Source organism: Syngnathoides biaculeatus, chromosome 19, assembly GCF_019802595.1.
Source record: "Syngnathoides biaculeatus isolate LvHL_M chromosome 19, ASM1980259v1, whole genome shotgun sequence".
In the NCBI taxonomy this organism is placed as follows: domain Eukaryota; kingdom Metazoa; phylum Chordata; class Actinopteri; order Syngnathiformes; family Syngnathidae; genus Syngnathoides; species Syngnathoides biaculeatus.
In genome coordinates, this window is record NC_084658.1 from 10,989,425 (window position 1) to 11,003,531 (window position 14,107).

General features: G+C 41.2%; 1 protein-coding gene across 1 annotated transcript in view; it reads left to right on the top strand.

Moving 5' to 3' along the window:
- The first annotated feature begins 1,690 nt into the window (after positions 1 to 1,690).
- Positions 1,691 to 14,107, top strand: part of tgfbr1b (transforming growth factor, beta receptor 1 b) — a 36,289-nt gene continuing 23,872 nt past the window's right edge. The window contains exon 1 of the mRNA XM_061804893.1: positions 1,691 to 1,795. Coding sequence (XP_061660877.1) covers positions 1,732 to 1,795 — 64 coding nt within the window. The 5' untranslated portion in view covers positions 1,691 to 1,731. The remainder of the gene's footprint in view (positions 1,796 to 14,107) is intronic.

The window sequence follows — 14,107 nt, forward strand, 5'->3', positions numbered from 1 at the left end:
ACAGTATATACACATTGGTTCCTTCGCACATCCAAAAAATATACATTAATTGTAGACTCTAAATTCATCTTGGGTGTGATTGTGAGCGCGACTGTTGTCTGTCTCTATGTGTCCTTCAATTGGCTGGCAGCCAGTTCAGGGTATACCCCACTTCCTGCCAGCTGGTTTGGTAAACCAGGGGTTGTGGGTTCGTATCCCACTGGGGCCTCCACTCCCTGAGAAGGGTTGCGTCAGGAAGGGCATCCGGCGTAAAAATTGTGCCAAATATATATGTGCGTTCATCTGAGATGACACGCTGTGGCGACCCCGAAAGGGACAAGCCGAAAGAAACTTACTTACCTGCCAGTTGATAGCTGGGATAGGCTTCAGCACTCCAGTGTACCTTGTGAGGATAAGCAGCTGTTAAAATGAATGAATGAATGCTAATTTCTGTTAGTTCTATGGCATTTTGCACTATATGTGAGAGACTTCTGTTGGATAAAAGTTAAATGGTTTTTGGTTCGGTTGAAGATTTTAGTGTTTAAATACACTGTTTAATTCTCATTCTGCGGGGGGGGGGTCAGTTTTACGGTCAACTTCAAATGTGAGTGACAAATAGCTCGAAATATGCACACTCAACCTCTTTTTTTGACTGTGTGAGCGAGAGTCAGAAAATCCATCTTCTTAGCCGCTTATCCTCACAAGAGTCGCCGGGAGTGCTGGAGACCTATCCCAGCTGTCAACGGGCAGGAGGCAGGGTACACCTTGAACTGGTTGCCAGCCAATCGCAGGGCACATCGAGAAAAACAACCACACCCACAATCACACCTCGGGACAATTCAGTGTCTAATTAATGTTGCATGTTTTCGGGATGAGGGAGGAAACCAGAGTGTCCGGAGAAAAACCACGGAGGCACGGGGAGAAAATGCAAACTTCACACAGGGATTAAACCCAGGATCTCAGAACTGCGAGGCCAACGCTTAACCAGCTGATCCACCGTGCCTCATTGTTCTATATCACGACTGTTAAAGATATTGTAATTTATGATGTTCTTTCCCTTTTCTTTACACTACCAAATTTAGAGTTGCGCCTTCAGCGTGTTACCACCCTTTGTCACATGCAGCATGCCTGGCAGCACTGAGCTCTTTTTTTGGGAGGTGGGAGGAAACCGGAGTGCCCGGAGAAAACCCACGCAGGCACGGGGAGAACATGCAAACTCCACCCGACGGGGGCGTGGGGATCTGGAATCGAACCCGAGTCCTCAGAACTGCGAGGCCAACGCTTTACCAGCTGAGTCAGAAAAGTCCCACAAAACATTTCAAACTTGAAAAAAAATGTTTTAATACGTTTCTGCGTGAAGCATGGGGGAAAGCGTGAAACTATTAAAAACATGTTTTTACGCATATGCTCACTATATCGACTGAAAATATCACTTGTTCACTGTGTATAACAAGTTTCGAAAACAGTAGTAAAGGTAAGATTATTGAATTGCATGTGCATTTTAAAAATATATTTTTTTATTGGAGTACAGTAGTACAGTGTGTGAATACATTATATATAGTAAAACTGTTTACAGCGGTGGAAGTGATTTTTTTTCAATGGGCGGGGGTGTTCTGATCACTTCTGCCAATCAGCTTCAGGCTTCTGATTTTGTAGGCGGGACCAGCAGCTCCGAGAGCCACTCAGCGCTCACCATTCGCAGCGCGTGGAGAAGTTCGCTGCAGTCGGGTGCCAGTCTGGTCCGTAGCCACGATGGATACAATACCTTACGTTTTGGTCCTCCTGCTTTTTGTAACAAGGATACAGGAAAATGATGGTAACTACTTTAAACCGAATATATCCAACTGTGCTGGGTGTTTTCCACTTGTTTCCACTTAGTTACGCTGTTGGCGGCAACGGGTTTGGCCGGAAAATGTCTTTGTTTAAGAAACCCGAAGAAGCGGAGTGTGTCAAACTAAGATGGCGCAGGGTCGCTGGCTAGCCTGCTGCTGCCTGTCTGTGGAATGTTTATTGTCTGGTTTGGGAAAAAAAAAAAACAACAACAAGGAGCTAAACCTCCCCGGCGGTTTAAGGCTCAACGAGAAAAGCTAATTGTAGAAGTTGTTCTTTTCTCTGTAAGCTTTTCCCAGCACTTGGTTTTCGGCTGTCCGAAGAAGTACGTCCGGTCCGGAGTGTGTCCAGTTCCTCAAACGCAAAGTTGCTGTGGTGGATGTTTACTTATTTGTCAAGCTTTTGGTTGTTCATTTACATCGCGGAGGGGGGAACGTGTTCTTTTGGTGTTGCCCGTGGCAAATATTTAAGCAATTGAATCTCATCGACCCTCCGCCCTAACCCACTCAAAGTTGATGTTTTTTTTTTTTTTTTAAATTCCACGCGACATTGTTCTGGGTCACATTCGGTGGAAAATGCACTTGTTGAAGTGACTGTTTTCTCATTTTAGTTATTTCGAGTCAGTTTTCTGGAAGTCTGATTTGAAGGTTTGAAGCTTGTGTGTGTGAATGTGTGAACAGTAATCACAATTTACCCGCGAATATGTTGATTAAACTTAGTGTTTGCAATTCTGATTTATTGGCCGTGAACGTATCATGTTTTAACATTGAAGACAACTGCGGACAGAAGCTTTAAATAATGACAAATTCTTTGCTACTTCATCCGCCGTGTTTACATATACATCTTCTCGGTGATATGCTTATTACTGCAATCATCCAACCCCGAACGCCTTTTGCTGCTGTGGAATTTTGCGGTGCCGCGCTCGTGTTGTTCCGTGTCTGTTCAATGGAAAACGGGCTGCGGTTTGCAATTGAACCGTGAACGCCTCTCGCACCGTGCAATTAATGGAGATAGAAGTCCAAGCAGATTAGTATTCAATAGTTATACGCAATCCGTCATTGATTTGTACGCATCTGCGATCGTTGCCGCGTAGCACATCCATTTGCAGTCCATTTGGTGGTTGGCTGGTTTCATTAGTAAATGTGAACAAAAAAAAAAAAAAATAGAGGTCCAAACTTAGGAACATCAAATTATGAGCTTTTCCATTGACTCAAGCGTTTTCTTTGTGGGTCTTTCCCTTTGTGTAGAGCGCATGGGAGACTGATCATGAGTGGAGGGCGCATGCTTTTCTCACACACACACACACACACAGCACCCATGGGGGCTGATCACATCCTCCCCATTGCCAAAAGCGGAGCGTTGTCCTCACATAACACCCCCGTTGCCTCAGAATTGGGACGGTTATCAGATTGATCCGTTGGCTTTGGGATGTGCGGAAAGGGAGCAAATTCCACATTCTTTGTCCGGCAATTGGATTGTCATGGCATGGGTCCATTATAAAGGGGGGGGTGCATCATTTTACAATAGTCATAAATCAACGTTTTTTTTTTACACGTTAAATGCATATACCGAATTAAATTAATGACTGTACACGTTATCGTACATTTAAAGACAATTTTTATGCCTTTTAGTGTTCCTAGAAAGAAAGAAAACATGCCCCTGCGGCTTACACGCCTGTTAACAGCAACATAAAGGCTTATGCTTGTCTTTATGCTTCTGTGCGGGGATTTATACACACACACACGAGCAAAACAGCCACACACATCCGAGCGCTGGCAGTGGGTTAAATTAGGTGGTGTAACTATCGCACATTGCATCCAAGTAGCTGCCACATAATAGGCTGTGTCCTTATGCTCTGTCACCCTCCTCTCCGTCAGCCACCCAACCCCCCCAGGCTCATTTGTCTGTTCAACATCACATGATCCTCCCCTCGCCCCCTTTTCAGAATAATAAATAACAGTCCATGACGGGGTGAGGATGTTGGGAGATCCGTTTTGAAGGCTATCTTGGCTTCAGATTTGTGACTGCGTACACTATGGTGGAACGTCCAAACTTGAACCAAATCCCTTCTCTGGCCCTGGTTGAAGTTTAAATTTCAAAACACTATAAATGAGTTTGTAAAGTGGGTGTGTAAAGGATGAATGACATTTTAATCGTGCAAAAGTGCACTGGCGGCCGTGCTTGTTCTTGGCCACATGTGAGGGCATTACAATATGGTTTTATTAACGGTTGTAGACCATCAAAACATGCAGACCTGTAAGTTCAAAAATGATTTGGGGACAACAGACAACATTTCTGTTGTTAGAAAAGAAAATAAGAATCGTATAATGTATATTAAAAAAAAAAAAGAAAATTGAGGTGCAATGATCTGGAAGTTTAATTTGCGTTTGTGATCGATTCCCGCTGAGTGATGGTGTTGATATCTGCCATGCAACTGGCTGGCGACCAGTTCAGGGTGTATACAGCCTTCGCCCAAAAAAAAGTTAGCTGGGATAGACTCCAGCCCTCTCCCCGGATAAATGATAAGGAGTTGCGTCAGGAAGGGCATCCGGCGTAAAAACTGTGTCAAACAAATATGAGCGTTCAACTTAGATGACACGCTGTGTCGACCCCTAACGAGACAAGCCGAAGCAAATACATACATAGACTATATTAAGTTGTCTAACATTGATACTTTGTGTTGGCCATCATGGATGTTCCCTTGTGTTGCATCTGGTGTGAAATGATCACCGACTTTGGATATTTTCTTTTACACACTCCTTCCTTCTGTCTTTTGAAATTATTTCTGCAGAATGGTGTGTACTATGTGTTTGCAGGAACAGCAGCTCAAGATTACGATAAATTACATCTTTTTTGGCATCAAACTATTCAAGTCATTAGTAAAATCATTTCTTCCTTATCTAGAATTGCACGTGGTTTAAGGGATAGTATTTTTCAAGCATGTGTATTGAGGATGTAGTTTCACGATTGTTTTAGCGGTTTGAACTCTGGAAGTGGCATCTTGTTTTCATTGTCTGAATTGGATAAATAGTGCAATGTAAAAACAACCAGATGATCATTTTACATCTATTTATAAAGGTAATTGAAATGGTTTCTCATGTTTCTTTTGCAATGACAAAATGGCCGGGAATCCGCAAAGAACGACTAATAATTAACACATTAACTGGAGTTGTACTATAGTAGTCATTAATATATGTAGGTGTGTGTAAGTGAAACAGTATTTCGACAGTTAATAGATGGTGAAAAGGTCGATGAGCGAGTGGACTTGAATATCTCTTTTTGTTTTTACATCTGTAATGTAATGTGCAAAACCACACAATTTGGGGTTAGGATGCAGATGTGTATTTCACCCAACCTTACTGTTGTCAATCATGCCTGTTTATTTTAGGCTGTAAAATATTCACCCAAGTCAATCATGAGTCTGCCATTCAAAAATTGTGGGCTAGTTTGACCTTTGGATGTTAACTTTTCTGACCTCTTCTGGGCAAACATCAGGCGTTTTCTTGCCCCAAATTTAGGCAGTGGTGGTACTATCCTGCGCAGCTCTTCTTCGACAGTTTAAAGAGTGAATTTCATCTGATTCTGATACAGTGGATCTCTTTTAGCGTGGTGTATTGCTATAGTTGCAGTTAAAATGAGGTTTGTCAGATAAAGGCTTCTTTATACCCACGCAGGCGGCGACCTCGCTGACGTCACTGCGGCAATCTTACACGGAGTTTGCCTTTATACTCTGACTCAACCCAGGCGTGCAGTTTTGAAAATGTGCTGCAGTTGTCCTCCTTGTCTGGGGTGTCGCTACGGCTGATGCCGGCACGGATTCTTCTGCATTTTTTGGACACTTGCGGTAGATGTTTTTGCTTTCTTTTCCATGAAGAAACAAAGCAACAACAATGGTGACTGTGGAGCAGTGTCTGCTAGAAAATATGGACCTTGATGACCAGATGATGGGTTAAATTGTCCTGCAAAATTGATCAAGAAGGAGTCAATGGTGATGGTATTAAAGAGAATGTTGGCGGTTGATGGTATGAGAGAGGAGGTTCCAAGAGGCGCATTGATATGTCATCACAGCGTGTGACTAAAACAGAACAATCGCGAGAAATGATCACCGCGGCATTCTACACGCAGTGACATTTTTTAGTGCACGTCAAGTGATGCAGGCGGGCCGCACGGGGCATTGCGTTAGTCACGTGATGAAAAGAGGCGTTAATGGGTGTCATGATGTCAGAGATTCTCGGGGCTGAGGCTGTCACCGCTGCATTTGATACGCAGGAAAGATCCTGGCAAATTGTAAAAGGCAGTGGTGTAAGCTGTTCATTTTTTACTTGCGTGGGCAGTTAAGTCACTGGAATGGATAAAAATGTTGCATATCTGTCAATGTGACTGCAACATAAACAGACAGATTTGATCTATCAATGGGGGTTGCTGATGGGGGAGATGTTCCCTCTGCCATCCCCTTCGCTTTTTCGGGTTTAAAACAGTTCATGCAAAAGAAACCAAACCTCACATTTTAGTTTCTTCTCTCAATAATTGCTTTGCACATAATGGAACACATTTGGAAAAAACTGTATATTTGTTATCCAGGTCTCAGATGTTGATAACAGTTGTCATTCAATCTTTTGGTAGGGTGCAGAGGATTTTCAGAGTACAAATTAGACCCCCGCAGTTTAGGTTTTAGAATGACTGGGTCAGTGTTTGATTAAAAAAATGTCAGAAAATCGGAAATAACGTTAATAGGTTTTCCCAAGACAGCTGATGAACATGAATATCATGTTTTGGTTAAAACACAGTTTGTTTTAAGGAAAGAGTAGGAACATCAATACGTTTTTCCATTGAAGAAATCAGAGTATTTTCACTTTGTAAAATGATTACTAATGTGGTTCAGAATGTGTGTAATAATCTCTGTGGCAATAATGAGGTTTTACTGAGGTTTTGTGTGTTCAGTGTTGCCATTAGGCATTTAATTATCTGGCTACTTACACTTTACTCTCATTGTGTTTAAACTCAGCCAGAATGTCGCAGTTTTGTCATTGTTTGCCGGCCAATGTGAAAACGAGCAGTTGAACGCAAGCAAGATAATTTGCACATTAAGTTGGCTTACACCCGAACGATTTGTTCCCCCCGCTTCTGAAATGATTGCTGACCGTGGATCTACCTGTCAAAGGAAACCAGTTATCGAAATTAAATAAATTCCATTAAATATGGTTTAAATAAATTACATTAGAAGTCACAGTTTACAGAAAATTCTGTCCAATCCAACTAAATGATATTGCAGTGCAATATGTTGTATTATTTTTCGTTGCAAGTATAATTTCTTAGGTGAGAATACAATATTAAAGATCGAATGAGGGTAGCGCAACAGAGTATTGCATGTATATTTCGTACGGTAACATAGAGTCCCATGTTTCGCAGTTTTTTGGACAAAGTCAACTATGGCTTTGCAATTAGGACCCCCGACCCCCAATAAAGTCACAATAAGTCTAATTAGTCAACATTTTTATTAAAGTTGTGTTTTTTAAGTTGTAGTGTGCAATTGCAACATACTTTATTGGCGTGTTTAGAAGTTGTGACGTGTTGCTGGTATTTTACCATTCCAATCTTCATAAATACAGTACCGTATTTTCCCCACTATAAGGTGCATAGAATAGACGCTACAGTAGAGGTTGGGGTTACGTTATGCATCCCATTAGATGGAGCTGCACTAAAGGCTCAATATTGATCCATAAATAAGGCGCACCGTCGGCTTTTGAGAAAATTAAAGGCTTTTAGGTGCGCCTTATAATGCGGAAAATACGGTACATTTCATTTTCCTCTTGAGCCGCAACTGAATCTCCAGAATCGATATTTAAGAGTTAACTTTAATCAGCACAATGGACCGTCGTCCTTCCTCCTGCCTTTCCCTGTCATATTGTTATGTGGGCTGCCACCGTTGGTACGAGCAGCAGAGAAATGCAAAGCATTCATGTGACTCTGGATGTCTGTTGTCCTGGACCAAGGAACCACAACTAATTTGAGAGCTTGTAGCTGTGCCACCAGCCATTTGATTCAGAGGCACCAAAGCGTTAATGAGTAACACCCTCACTCTGCTCTTTTTATGAGAACAGGGAATCTCGAGCCCTAATTGTAAAGGGTGAGAATAGTAGTGTTCCTTGTCATATTGAGTAAAAAAATATATATATTAGTAAAGAGGGCATCAATATGTTATAGTGAAGTGATTGGGTGGGGGGGAATAACTCAGGCTAAGTCAAGTTCAAAAATAGGTAGCCAAAATTTCTGTGTCAAAACTCCCCTGGGACGAAAATGAAACATGTTTGCGCCTCTGGAGCGCATGTATGAGTGATGTATTTAATGGCAAATATGTGTTTTAGTCGTGTACAATTCTGCTATTCTTGATACTGTAATTACGCTATCACGTTTCATAATAATTTGTACTAGTAAATGGTTGAAAAACAAGCCCTTATCAGAAAAATGACTGAAGTATTTTTTTTTTTTTCAGGGAAAACAAGACACCCTTGAGCAAACAGCAAAACTATCATTAGTATGCTTACAGAGAATACAATCCTGTTGTTTGAGATACAAATCTGGCATGAGTCTGTGACTCCCTGCCTAATAGAAGACAAATCAAGGTTTTCAGTATCAAATTGAATTCACTCTTCTTTTTTTTTTTAAATTTTATTTTCCATTGTGACAAAATCAGAGTCGCTGCTTGTTATTTTTGCCGTTTGTCTCCAGCTTGTAGACAAGCTCACAGACACCAATAAGCCTGTTCGTAATAGATATTTGCCAATACTGATGAGTCAACGGATGTCACTGGCAGCGGAGACTCATCAAAAACTCATTTGTTAATCTGTTCCACCTGAAAATGCAGCGCTACTACAGATGGCTACTAGTATACTATAGTGGCACTAGTGTGTATGGTTGCAAAGCCTTAGCGGTTCTGTTGTGGACTTCAAAATTCCCCCTTTTTAAATTTTGCTAGATTACCTTATTTAACAATTGATAATTGAAACGTATTAAACAATTCAAAAGCAAGTGCATTTTACAATCAATTACTTCCCGCACATCTATAGTAAACTTTTTTTTTTCCCGTCAGTATGTGAACAAAATGTCTATAAACTGGAATGGAAATTAGTTACCACCTTTTTTTCCTCCTTGGGAAGTAGGTATGTATTTGAGGGGAGCATTTATTTGTCTAAAGTGAATGATTCACCCTGCAGCTAATTGGGGCACAGTGCCCACTCAGGCTACATTTGATTCTAGCCAATTTCGTCCGACTTGGCTGACCAGAGAACCATTTGGAAAAAAGAAAATTGCACAAATTTCTCCTCTATGAGGCACAGCAAAGCCATAAATCAAGTCCGTTTCTTTATGATAGCATGAAATGAATTAGGTGCGCGTTGAAGCTGTGGCTGACAAAACATAGCCTTAGTTACCCTCTCCGCTGGTGTGCATGGCTTGCGTTGTAGATGTCAAACCTGCTATGTGCAATCACTTGTTTTACAAAGGTTTAGAGGCCATTTAGAACCATTGCCATTTAGAATGCAAACATCACAACCCCCAAACATATTTCTGGACAACCAGGTGAGTTTGTTATAAATATAAGCCACGGAACATAGGTTGATTACTTACTGGATCGTGTTTTTCAACATTGTTACCTCATTCACCTATTGGTGGTGCAGCATGAGAGGGAACTGGGAGTCATATCAGCCTCCCATTTTAAGACCCTGCAATTGATTTCTCGTTGCCTGGTGTCAAGGACAGTATCCGGTCCACTAGCCATGTTATAATGTGAGAGACAATTTAGTTTACATCATCCAACTCAGGTTAAGCTGCACCAAGGACAAACAATTCAGCGGGCAGATAGCTGGCCTCACCTTCTTGCCCCCACACATGCAAGCAAGCAGACAGTTACCAAGAGCACATCTGGTGTAGACAAAGAGCTGGCCGTAATGGCATGGTGGAATGGGGGCTTGAAGGATACGGTTTGTTGGGCCTTGACCTATGGAAATGACTCTCACAGGTGAAAGGTCTTGCTGGAAGAAAGGGGAGAGAGGGACTGCATGAATTTACGCGCAGACTCATTCACTCCCTTGAATGATCTTAGGAATGATGTGGGGGCAGGGCAACAAGCTGCAGGAACTGCAAAAATACACGCATCTTGAATGCAGAGAGTCCTCATGTGTTACATGCAACAAGGGCAAAACAATTAGATGTGTTGGGGCAAAAACCTGTTTAACATCGATTGGGATTCTCAGCAGTAATTTTAGTCTCACGTAATCACAATTATTTAGATCAGTACTGAGATCACCTTTGTTTTCAGCTCCAGGACAATTTATTTTTCCCCCCACAGGAAAAAGGTACATTGGTTTGAAAGCCCTCTGGGTTACGTGGCTGCAATGTGAGCTTTGTGAGGGTACAGCAGAGGAATGGTGTTAAATTTAGGATGGGTGTTTGAAATGTCATACGTTGCACGTCTTGCAGGTCCCGGGAAAGCACACCATTGAACATTTCGAATTCTTTTTAAGTACCTCCTGTCAAAATGAGGCTTTTATTTTTTTGAGGGTTGAAAGAGGACTTTGTTCCTCTGACATGTCTCTCCTTGCCATTCTCTTGAGAACTCATTTTCCTCTTCAAAACAAACTACTGGCTTATTTGAAAAGACACTGATCTCTTTTTCTGTGTTTCAAAGATTATTTTGTTAGCCAGTAAAAAAATAAGTAAGCTGAGATAGGTTCCAGCATACCCTCGACCCTACTGAGAATAAGTGGCTCAGACAATGTGATGGATCAATGGAAGGGAACATTATCAATACCTCCCCCACTGCCGTCATGTCTGTTGTCAAAAACTTGTGGCCTGTATGTATTGGGGGAAAGATGCAGGAGCAGTTCTGGTACCTTCCTGGCAGGTTAATTGCTGCACACTTATTCCAACTCACTGGATTTAGGCAGCATAAATAAGCCTCACTACTTTTGTTCAAATTCTTTCTTTGATCATCAGCACACCTCTCGCTTTGTCATTCCGTATCTATTTCTCTGGTGGCTTTACAAAAACCTCAGGCTGTTTGAATTTCAGTGCGATCATATCTTGATGGGAAAAAACATTGGTGTAAAACCCGTTTGGCTAATCAGTCATTCCCTTTTACATGTACTTTTTACAATATTCGGCAGTGTTTGTGAGCGTACAGCTCCATAATCTTTCCAATTCATCTTGCCAAGCTTCAAGATAGACTTGTGGCTTCCTAAACAATGACTGGACAGAGTACATTGATTCAGAGATAATGTGATTACTTCCCCGGATACTTAAAAGCTTTGTGTCTGTGTTGGCTCTCATACTAAATGTATAACAATATTGTTAAGGGTTAATGCAATTGAATTGATATTGATGAATGAAATATGAAATGTAATTCATGTTCCCCCGTTGGCAATTCTTTACCGCCAGGGTTTTTCTTTTAATTCTTGAAAGATTTTTTTGAATTCTGAGGAATTTTTCTCTTGACTGTTGGCCACTTAGCATCCCTGCTTGTGCTAATGATGGACTAATTTGGAGTGAAGCTTTGAAATTTCAAATGACATCGCCCCGTTGGCGCCAACTGTTCAGTTGCTTAATTCGTTATGTTACACGCTGAATTGTTAGCTTTTGAACACCAAAAAATTACCGTTCCCTTAAGTGTCTCTATTGCATGAGTCTAGGCGTTTTGCACTTGGAGCAAGGGTGTGTGGTTACTTAGTGTTTGCGGAGCGAATGTCGGCAAGAGTGTACCATTCCGCCAGCGTTCGGTAAGCCCACCAGTGGCCGACGACACAGGAAAAAGGAATTCAACCCCATGAAATTTACAGTACTGTACTTAAAATGACTGACGGTTATGATGTAGTTTGTGATGTCATCATCGTTATCCTTTACCAGTAATCTGTACTCTTACCACCTGTCCTTTATCGTCATTGTGCAAGTTATCCATTCACTGCTGTTCTTCCCCAAATGCAAAAGTCTAATAGGCTTTTAGTAGGACAGGACTCTAAGCTTGGCTCTGAAGGATAAAGTATCTCAATCAGTTTTTAGCCGTTGTTTATATCAGGCAAGAAGGGTGGTTTTGCATGGTAGAGCCCCACCAGTAATTGAAACAGGAAGTCTGAGCCGGAAGTGTTTCTTGCCAGATGTACTGTAAATGTTGATTTCTATGAGTCATTGAATGAGTGGCCAAAAACAGACGAGACGTTTGTTTGGTATGGGCAAAAAATGGAGTAAAAACTAGTCTTTTATTTTGGAAAGTATGCTAAAAATATATGTATATATAAGAGTAACTTTGTGTGCTCTGGTATCAGTTCGCAGTGAAGTCTGTCTGTCATTACATAAAAGTAGTCTTATTTTATGGTGGACTGTTACAGATATTTGGAATTTGAATTGATGGGGGAGAAATAACTGGAATATACTGATACTATTCACCAATGAGATATAAGGCCAATGAGTAAAAAGATCACAAATAATAACATACAATCCTGTTTTCACATCCACATAGAGCAAATCCAGTCCATGTAAGCCTTACAAGAATCCAGTCGACACGGTTGAAAACATTCACATTGACAGGCAGAGCTGCAGAATTTACCACAAACCTTGACGCTGTGAGTTCTTAGCTGACTGGGCCACATTAAAATTAAACATGAATGTTCTTTTAATGAAGTCCTGTCCAGACGAGTAATGAGACGGGTAAAAATTTCGTATCAAGAGTCTTGATTTATGACTCTGCCGTTACCAAAATGATTTAATCTCTAATGTGATGTTGCTTACATGAAAAATTGTAAACAGTAGTGCAAGCCATGTGAATGTTCATGCTTGCAAGGCAAACAGTGGTGACGATGGAGTGGAACAAAATCAAGTTGGCTGAGTTCAGACAACAAGAGTGCATGGCATCTAGGCAATTTCATTCGGTTATTGACACATCTCGCTGCAGCTGCTATGCTTCTGTGTAATAAGAATATTTGTAATGATCCCGTTACAGACGAATTTACTTGCATTATGTGATTTCATGTGATTTCAAAACAAATTTGAAGAGATGTGCCCATTACAAAGTAGTATTAGCCACAAACAGTGACGAATATTTGCCTTGGGCTCTATCAGAGCCTTATCTCACACACATCAATAATAAATGGCTCACACAATCAGTCTCTTAAAACGGAGCCACTTGCCCAATGATGTGACTTCATCGTCATGTGAGGCACAGTCAAGACAGACAGACCAAACTCGTGATAAATGTCGACATATTTTCTCGTTATGCTGCCTTGGGTTTTGCGCCACATGATGCGTTTGACAGACTTAAATATGCATTTTTTTATTCTGCTAGCGAGAGGAGTAATGAAAAGGAGCAGCACGCACCTCTGGTTGCGTGCCAAGATGGGTGAGGCACTTACATGACATTTCTTAATCATAGAGTTTTACTTGCTCAAATTTAATATAAATGAGTTATTCACTCAGATGGCCTATGTCGGCACAGTGGTTCTCAGGTGGCGTGATAACAACCTCGGGGACATCCAGTTTTTTCTTCGATGGTCTACATTGAACCCTCACTATATTGCAGTTAATCATTTGACATTCCTCGTACGTGCGCTTTTCCGATGGTGCATGAGTCACAAAAGACGTGTTGGAGAAAAGCTGTGATGGAGGTTTAATGGGGCAGATGGGAGTAAGTTTAGGCGAAACCCAGCTTAGCTTTCACTTCTAGAGCATGTGGAGATAAGTGTGGTTCAGTTTTAGGTTCCATTGTTGCCTAGGTACCACATTGTTCACACTACAGAAATAGTAGTTCATGGGGAAAAGATGGAATAATAGTAGTAAAAGACAATAAGCATCCATTAATTTAAAAAAAAAAGTGGGAGAGATAATGTGCCGCGACTTCGTGTAGTAGACCTGTGCGAGGAAGTCTGATTAATATTAATAAAATTCACATGGTTGTCATCAAAATGCAACAAGATACAGACACTTTACATTTGATTTTCAAATTTAATAGAAGAAATAGATGAGTAATGATTATTATGGCAACTGCTTCATTATGCAACTGTCATGGTCTCTGTTTTGGTTGAGTTGCATTGGTTTTGTTTGTTTCCTGTGCTCCACCCAGTTCTGGCATTTAGACACTCTTACAAATGACTTTCGGGGGGGATGTCAGTAATTTGAGAATTTTCGCTATTTGCTCCAGGGCTCTTATCACCCATAAGTAGCGGAAGTCTTTATATCTAAAACTGATGAATTGAGGTTAGGCTGGCAATATTATAACTTGATTGTTGGCGTTTCCAGTACTAACAATGCATTA